General features: G+C 37.3%; 1 protein-coding gene across 1 annotated transcript; it reads left to right on the top strand.

The window, feature by feature from the left end:
* Positions 1 to 1,298: 1,298 nt before the first annotated feature.
* On the top strand, positions 1,299 to 9,023 carry LOC135598432 (calcineurin B-like protein 4). Its single transcript, XM_065092213.1, has 9 exons — positions 1,299 to 1,433; positions 2,292 to 2,433; positions 3,534 to 3,616; positions 3,710 to 3,769; positions 4,015 to 4,123; positions 4,299 to 4,351; positions 7,754 to 7,834; positions 7,937 to 8,049; positions 8,631 to 9,023. The coding sequence occupies exons 2-9, from the start codon at positions 2,352 to 2,354 to the stop codon at positions 8,698 to 8,700; spliced, it is 651 nt and encodes a 216-aa protein (XP_064948285.1). The 5' UTR covers positions 1,299 to 1,433; positions 2,292 to 2,351; the 3' UTR covers positions 8,701 to 9,023.
* The last annotated feature ends 695 nt before the right edge of the window (positions 9,024 to 9,718 follow it).

Genomic DNA, 9,718 nt, shown 5'->3' on the forward strand with positions numbered 1-9,718 from the left:
ATTATCGTTGAATCACATCGGAGCCCAAAGCGATTAGGTGGAGTGAATCTAAGATGTTGTTGATGGAGAGATTTAGAAGCTAAACAAAGAAAGAGACAGAGAAAGGAGGAAAGTTCTTGCTCGCGAGCTTGCTTGTGAATCATGCTCATTTTCAACTACTCATTCACCTTTATATCCATATCAAATCTATTATTTGATGTCTAACATGATCACAATCATTAATCATAATACATTATATAAACCCCATTATTATTAGTGATTCCGTCAACTTTGTTTAACTATTTCTAAACATGATTATTGTTATTAAAATCATAAAAAAATAATATACTAAAATAATTATTAATATCGATATATATATTAAATTTTATGTAAAACTTTGATGAGGCCTACACCAAATTGGATATTAAGGAATAAATATAAATTGAAAGTGAGAGCTTAAGGTTTTTTATATTTTAAATAAGAATTCAACAAATTTAATTTAATTATTACCATCCTTAATATAAATATTTTTAATCAGTAAGTTTGTGAAATTTGATCTCAAAACCTTCAATTCTTCATAAGATATTTATTGATACACAATCCATATATTAAAGTTTATCCGTTTTATTTATTTATTTATTACCTTTTTTTATGCATGGCATTGTAAAATAAAAGATTTTTTTTGAAAAAAACCCTCATTTTCAGACATTTTTAGTTAATGCCTCATTTTTACAAATTTTATATAACGATTTTTTTTTCTAAAAGATGATATTACTCTGTTGATCTCCGCCTCTCGTCCATCGCCTTCACCTTCTCTCCCCTCTTTCTCGTCTTTGCTCTTGTGGCTCTCATTTATGACCTTCTTCACCAAAGCCGATGATGAGGACGACAAGCAATCCTCGTCCTCGTCCATGGCCTTATTTGTAAAGATCAACGACATGTGCAATAGGTTGAACAAAAGAGTCTTAATGATTGGAATAAATGAATAAGATTGACCCCGACTGATATCTCAACAATAATAAATAAGAACGAAAATAATGGAGTAACGAAGCAGACCCAAGATGGAGGTTGCTTGATAGGATTAAGGTCAAGGTGAATTTTTTTTAAGAGATTTGTTAGGAGAAAAAAATAAATTAAATATGCTTTAAGAGATTTTTTTTTAAAAAAAAATTGCATTAGTGAATTTTTTTAAATTTTTTAAAATAAGTGAGTTATTTTTGGAAAATTATCCTTTAAAAATGTAATTAATTAAAAATTAAGGGCAGAGGATTCTACGACTTGTCGTCGCCGTCGTCGTTGTTATTTATAGAGAGAACCGAGAGAGTGGCGAAGCCAAGCAGTGGTGCACGAGAAGCCCAAGAAGATCCCCATTTCTGGGACTCCCGCTCCGTCCAACCGCTCCCGGAAGACCTCCGAGTCTTCTTTCGACGGCCCCGGAGACCGTCTTCTCACAGGTTGAGACCATTGCTCTCTTCGTTGTCAATCTCGCTCGATTCGATACGGTTCCTCTTGATTCTTCTTCTTCGGCTTCTTTTCCTTTCGATTTCTCCATGGTTTTCTCTTTTCCTTGATTTTCTTGTTTAGCTTCTGATGTCAATGTTAAGCGGTGTTTCCAAGGAAGCTTTTTTCTTCTTCCTTCGTTTTCTGAGGAAACGCATACCAGACACGAGCCCTTAGCTCCAGGCTTATTGGGGGTGCGTCAAAAACTGATCCTTTTGGCATTTAGGCTAATTTTTCGAACATGATTCGGATGGGTTCAGGTTACCTAGTTCATGTGGCCTATGGTGATCCTGATATCGCAGTTCTAGCTGTGTATGGATCAATCCCATGCATGAACAAGTTTGAGATTCCCAATGAAATGAAACATCACATTTTCTTTCTATCTCGTATCCGTATTCGTTCTGCTAAAGTTCTAAACTTTGCAGCTTCTGTCAATTTTGCCTTTCATGGTATAATTTTGATTTCCTTCTCCTTCTCTTTTGGTATATGAACGTACAAGCAAATTTTCGGCACACAGAAGCAATTGAAAGGAAGAGAATAATCTCAAAGCTGACTTTGATATGATCATTCATTTCATCTGATACGTGTGATTATATAATCTTTCACAAAATACGGTTTTGTGCTTGAATTTTCTGACCAGTTCAGATCACACAAGTCCTTTAGCTGAAGCAACTTGACTTCTTAGTCTTGTGTTCCATCAATTTTAATTTCTTTTGATTAACACTCATCTTTCCATTTTATGTCGATCTATGGTAATTTGATTCTGTTTCTGTATGTTGCATCTAATTGGATTTTCTCCACTCGAGTCTCAGGTGCTTATCTGAAGCAAGACATTATAATTAAACTTAGTTGCTTCTGCTTGCTGAGGTTCGATGGGTTGTGTGTCTTCTAAGCATGTTGTCAAACACCCACCGGGGTACGAAGATCCCATTATACTTGCTTCTGAAACAGCTTGTAAGTATCTACCATTTCTCTTTTTCTCCTTTTGTTTTTCCCTAAAACTTTCTGTAATTTATCATGGTTGTGTAATATTTCACACTAACATTCTAATAATTCCCAGACACTGCTGTTGTGTATTTTTATGATGTGCCATTACAAGATCTTGTTTGCCTTCTCATCCATTATAGCATTTTGAAGATACTGGAACAAAACCCATGGACTCAGTTACATTTTTTTATTCAAAACTTCTCTATTGATACATGTTGATGTTCTTGAATTTTCTTGGCCAATAGCAGCCCACTTGACGTTTTGCTTATACTTGTATCAAATGTTCCAGTATTTTATTATGTGCTCGAATTTCTTATCAGTTACAAGTGCAGCATATACGATTTATTAAGAGCTTATGGTATCTTGACCAAGGTTTGCCTTCTCGGGTACCGGACCCACTTTGGCAATCTGTTTGAATAGTACATACCAGTTTGTACCAATGTATCAGCACATGGTATGCCGGTGCTTATCGGTGTTTCGATGTGGAAGAGAAAGAGGTTGAAGAGGGTGGGCCGATGAAGGAATAGAGGAAGAAGGAGAAAGGAAGAAGAAGAAGAAGTGTAGTGATACTTGGGAAGCAGCAGTAGCGTTGAAGGGAAGCAGCAACATTACAGCTGCAAAGAGGCAGTGCTGCTGCAGCGGCGAAGCGACGAAGAGGTAGTGCCACTGCAACAATGAAGCGGAAAATAAGTAGCACCGGTACAGCATCGCAGCGGCGAAGCGGAAAATAAGTAGCACCGGTACAGCATCGCAGCGGCGAAGCGGAAAATAAGTAGCACCGGTACAGCATCGCAGTGGCAAAGCGATGAAGAGGCAGCGCTACGGCTTTGTACTCAAGAAGAGCCCTGATCCGTTTTGTTTTAATGCTGAAATGGATTGGACCCCACCACTTTTTGATTTTTTTATTATTTTAATTTGGACTGCCCGAAACGGGGTGGTCTGCGTATCGGTCCATGACCGGACCGATACGTATCGCTCGTACCATACCATTTCGGGCAGTACAGCAATTGTTGATGTTGATTATGTATGTGTTGCCAAAATGACCATCTCTTTGTATTGCATGGCAGTCACTGTACATGAAGTAGAAGCACTCTATGAGCTATTTAAAAAGTTGAGCTTTTCAATAATCAAGGATGGACTTATCCACAAGGTATTTACTATGCTTAGCAATTGACCTACAACACAATACCTTATTTTCTTCGTTGCTTTTGTATATTTACTCTTAGATCATCTCATCGAGCAGGAAGAATTTCAGCTTGCTTTATTCAGGAACAGCAACAGGAAGAATCTCTTTGCCGACAGGGTCAGTATGATGGTTTATAATTGAAACTTGTTTACTCTAATTATCTATCCAAGGATTTTCTGTTAACAGTTGGCTTCTATTTATCTGATTGAATCTACTGTTTTATGATTTATCCTTCTTTTCTTTCCATTTTGTCACAAGGACATGATTGTTTTTTGTACTGGCAAACTTAATGGAAGTACTTCTCAAAAATAAAGGTGATTCATAGTTGAAATATGATATGTCATATTTTAAATTTTTTGCAGGTGTTTGATTTGTTTGACATAAAAAACAATGGGGTTATTGAGTTTGGAGAATTTGTTCGATCACTTAGCATCTTTCACCCAAATACTCCCAAAGCTGAGAAAATTGCATGTACGAAATTCTTTATATCATGCCTTCTGGTAGTCTGGTCTTCAAAGTGAAATAGATCAGTTGGTGATAGTTCTCAAAATCAGATTTAGTCAGTCTACTTATTATTAGTAATTTCTTATTGATGCAATTTCAAATATAGCTTATGCCTCAATAATGTTCTTTTTTATCCCTGCAGTTGCATTTAAATTGTATGATTTAAGGCAAACAGGCTACATAGAGCGTGAGGAGGTGAGTGTCATTTCTTGTTTCTCTTAGATTCCATTTGTTATCATATGATATCGCAGAACACCTGGACAACTGGTATCTTTTTCTGTGTATCAAATTTTTAGATATTTCCATTTTGTTGGCAAAGATTGTGAAACATCACTAAGGTTTAGAACTCCTATAAGGTACCAAACAAAGAAGTAATCATAGAATATTGAAAAATGGTTAAAACTATATAAAACACTGCATATTCTATGTGTTGTCTGTACAACATGCTCAAGTACCACTATGTTAAGTTTTCTGATTTTATCATTGTAGATGTTGCTTTTGCATAAAGAATAATATCTTACGTAGCATTATAATTGACACTCATGCATGTAGGCCTAACCACGGTTCCGGTTACTGGAACCTCCCCAAAACCAAGAACCAGAACTGAACTGACAAGAGCCAGTTTCAGAATCGGAATCGACGGTTTTGGTTCGAACAACCAATTTTTTATTAATTTTAATTAAAAAAATTTAAAATATAAAAAATTATAAATTTATTTTTGAATAATAAAAAAATAAGATTATGGAATTAGTGGTTCAAACCAGAATCGTAACTGCTAGCTCTGTTTTGGTTTTCCAAACCTAGGAACCGGAACCAAACTGCCCGGGGCCAGTTCCGGTTTGATTTGGAATAGGCAAACCACTGGGCCAGTTCGGTTTCGGTTCGGTTCGGTTCTGGTTCTGGTTCTGGTTCAAACTGAATCGTGGTCAGGCCTATATTCATGTGCCTCTAAATTCTTCCTTAATCTGTCTGATTGATCTTGAGTTCCCCAACGTAGCCTACTTTTTGTCTTAGAAGAAATATGCTGATGAAGTATCTAAAACTGTTTTTATTCATATAGTGGTACTTCCTATTTTTTAAAGAATTTGTTATAAAGGATTGTAAAAGATTTTCAGGCTAAAATTTTGGTGTCTCTCAAACAGAGACTACAGTATGATAATTCAGTAACATCTGAAAGTCTGATGATTTCCATAACTATCACAACTCAGACTACTTCTAATAGGTGCTTCTTAGACTAAGGCAGACACCAAACTGGATATGAATCAAGAAGTTTTAGAATTCTGCTTTACTATGTGGTCTTTGAGAAGGATACAACTTTGTGTATGACATCATTGATCTGGTTCCTTCTACTGGATCATGTAAAGGGAGTAGGTCTGTTCTACGATCTCAAAACTGCATAATAAACAAGGTGGACAGTCCTACCTGAGCAAACGGTCCTTAAGTACCACCATAGGCTATATTTTTCTTGGCTTTGTCTAATGAATGTCAGAGCTAGAACATAAGTTGATTATCACAAACTCCAGTAATTTGTTATGCAAGGTTTTCAATTGAGTACTGGCCGCATGTCAGTCCATGGTTGGATCAGTATGGCTCTGGTCCATTCCTACATGCTGACATAATTCATAGACTTAACTGGTTTTGCTTAGGTTGTGTGCACTCCTATCACACCCGCTCACAAAAGATCAATTTTTCCATAACCTCAAACAGTCCCCTGAAGATCTGCATACAAAGAAAATGGTTTAGTGATGAGCAAATGTTGGGCAAACTGCCACCACGCTCCATCAAGGTGTGATTGAGTATCACATAAGCGTGACTCAACAAATAATTAGCAATTGAAAATTCACAAACTTTGCTTGTTTGGGATGATCATGAGACAAAGGGTCCAAGGCTAGCCCGTCGCTCGCAAAGTCCCCACTCACAAGTGCATGACTACAAGGCCATGAAACAATCAAATCCTGAACACCACACAAAGCTCCATTCAGCCTCGTGTCATCTAAGGCTTTGGTTTTAAGGTGCTTTGATGACCGATGAATTTTCTTCCACATGCCGAGATGTTTTTGCAGCTAAAGGTAGTTTTGCCTCCGCATGATGATCACCCATGAACTCCGCTTATAAGATGAAACGACCATATGACTTAACAAAAATATGGCTACCAAGACTTCTACAAGCTTTGTTACATGTTGTTTAAACCATGCACAAACCGAAAAGATTGATGGCTATGCAGACAAGACTTTGCACATTGTGAGCGTGCTCAAATGGTCCGGGACAACATGGTACCCTAGGACATACCACGAAAAAGTACAAATGAAAAGGTGGGGTGGGGTGGGGGTGGGAGGGGTTGGGTTGGGGTGGTGTGGGATAGAGAGGAGAAGAAGAAGAGGAGGACAAGGTATCAGTAGTGGCGGCGAAGGAGCAAGAGGAGGAGGAAGGAGAGGAGTACAAGAAGGCCGAGGAGAACCAGAAGCAACTAGTAAGGGCCGAAAGTAGTTGGCAGTGCAACAAGCGATGGTGCATACCCAGTTTACATGGCTTACCAAATGATAATCTCCGTTTTGGAAGTGGACCCTCCAGTTTAGGGTGGTCCATGTGCCAATAACCTAGGAGACCGATTCTTTGAACTATGTTGATATATAAGCATTGAAACAATGGCTTTTGATATGTGGCAAGATGAGTTGAGTTGATTCCATAATTGCAATAGAGAGGAGAAGAAGAAGAGGAGGACAAGGTATCAGTAGTGGCGGCGAAGGAGCAAGAGGAGGAGGAAGGAGAGGAGTACAAGAAGGCCGAGGAGAACCAGAAGCAACTAGTAAGGGCCGAAAGTAGTTGGCAGTGCAACAAGCGATGGTGCATACCCAGTTTACATGGCTTACCAAATGATAATCTCCGTTTTGGAAGTGGACCCTCCAGTTTAGGGTGGTCCATGTGCCAATAACCTAGGAGACCGATTCTTTGAACTATGTTGATATATAAGCATTGAAACAATGGCTTTTGATATGTGGCAAGATGAGTTGAGTTGATTCCATAATTGCAATAGAGAGGAGAAGAAGAAGAGGAGGACAAGGTATCAGTAGTGGCGGCGAAGGAGCAAGAGGAGGAGGAAGGAGAGGAGTACAAGAAGGCCGAGGAGAACCAGAAGCAACTAGTAAGGGCCGAAAGTAGTTGGCAGTGCAACAAGCGATGGTGCATACCCAGTTTACATGGCTTACCAAATGATAATCTCCGTTTTGGAAGTGGACCCTCCAGTTTAGGGTGGTCCATGTGCCAATAACCTAGGAGACCGATTCTTTGAACTATGTTGATATATAAGCATTGAAACAATGGCTTTTGATATGTGGCAAGATGAGTTGAGTTGATTCCATAATTGCAATATAAGTTCCATCACTTGAAGAGCCAATTTATGCCATTCTACTACATACTTTATATACCTTAGATTTTGCATTTATTGGCTTACCCTATTTTAGGAGTAATGTGTAATGCTTGTTTGTTGGACTATGCCTTGTATACTGAGAATAAACCTGTATGGATAATTTATTTTGAATGTTGTCATGCTTTATCTCATTTGAGAATAATATTCTTCTTTTTGGTTGATTTTAACAGTTGAAGGAGATGGTATTGGCTCTTCTCGATGAATCTGATGTGTTTCTTTCCAATGAAATTGTTGAGACAATCGTGGGTAATGTAAGATTGAAACTTCTTAATGAAGATAGTTTCGTATTTATTACATCATTTATTGTTGTAACTTCCTCTGTCAAAGTCTATTCTTATTTCCATCTCTTGTAGACTTTTGTTCAGGCAGATCTAAATGGCGATGGGAAGATAGATCTAGATGAATGGAGGGAATTTGTTAAAAAAAATCCATCCTTGATCAGAAATATGACTCTTCCATACTTGAAGTAAGTCTTAAACTGAAGTTTCGCACTTTCAGCATCTATTGTCTTCTTATCTGTCTTAACATTATTTTGGTTAGAATTTTCTGATTATGTCATGTATGGTAGGTTTAATGTTCCATTAAGATTTAAATGTTGTCAATAAGCAAATTATTAATCAAAATCTCATATACATGAAAGATTTTGTGCATCTTTATTGATGATGTGGTCTCATCAGAAACCTTGGTCGATCGTATGACCAGGGATGGGCCCTGCACGACTTTGCTCTTTCGAGGTGGATTCTGAGGTTGCATCTTCACACGACTGACTTTAAACTCACCAACCGATCAACTGCATCTCTTCCCCAAGTCCTCTGTGACCATCATCTTTATATATGCTTGACTTTCCTGTTCTAAGAATGTCTTATGCAATTAAAAATAAGAACAAGAATCAATTAGTTATAGTTCAATTTTAACGCACATATCTATTAGCAAAAAAAGGTTTTCCCTAATTCATTGTTGCTAAATGTGTCCAACCACCTTAATATCTAAAATGATATGCCATTTCGATCTCATTTGTGTTGGCGCATATGGGAATTGTTTCTGCAGGGACATAAGCATGGCCTTTCCGAGCTTTGTCATGCACTCAGAAGGCAGTGATGATCCAGACACGACTTAGTATGATAACATCCACTATCACAAAGGTTCCAATCCAGACCACTGCATATCAAATGTAGATCCTGACCAGAAACTGCTTCAAGAGGTGGGTTCTGTGTAAGATGATGATGCTTTTTTCTGCAAACCACCTTCTGCCAAAGTAATGCTGAACCTTATGCATTTTAGCCTTGGGAGTTGATGTTTGTTATTTTTCATGTATCTCCTGGAGGCCAATATTAGCTTCATGAACTCTGGCCACTTGTCATGTACATACAAAGTGTTACTTAATAGTGATATAGTTTGTGTGGCTAAAAATAATGTAAAGACTGTGCATGGATTTGAACACTCTTCCCTCTTTTTGTGAAGACGTTATATTAATATGTACTCATCATCGATCATCAGCTTGCACATTGATTAATTTTCGTATATAACTACATAAAATGATCGTTTATGAGAGAATAATTAGCATCCAATAGTTAAATGAACCATCTGGTATTATAACTAAGTTAAAATCTCCTGGCAGATTTGATGTTCCATTAGTCCAAAATAAACCAACTTAATTCTCTTCTTCTTACATCCAAAACCAGCTTTGAAAACTGCATGCTTCAAAATTTAATTATGGAGGTGAGAGGGACTACCTTCGAAGCACATAAACAAATGATCTGTTAAATGAGCAGAACGATGATAATACTAGCAAGTCTTAAATGTGTAGGCAACAACGAGAAGGTAATCCAAGTGGAAGAACTCGAGTGTAGAAAATTTCTTCAGCTTATGGCATTTGAAGTGAAGCTTCAAAAAAGAAATTGGAAATGAATCGATCCATCAATTTTATCCTTTTCTTTTATTTTTTTCCCCCATAATCTCTTATTTCGTCGCTCCATGTCATCCTTTAAGGTGAAAGAAGAAGATGACAAGAGGAGGAGAAAATGAAAGAAGAAGAAGAAGAAAGTATTTATTTTTATTTTCAAATGAATGATTTAAAAATATTAAAAAATATTAATATTTTTAAATTATTCCTTTACAATCGTACGTAAATATTC

The sequence above is a fragment of the Musa acuminata genome, chromosome BXJ2-1 (genome assembly GCF_036884655.1).
Source record: "Musa acuminata AAA Group cultivar baxijiao chromosome BXJ2-1, Cavendish_Baxijiao_AAA, whole genome shotgun sequence".
NCBI classification, from domain to species: domain Eukaryota; kingdom Viridiplantae; phylum Streptophyta; class Magnoliopsida; order Zingiberales; family Musaceae; genus Musa; species Musa acuminata.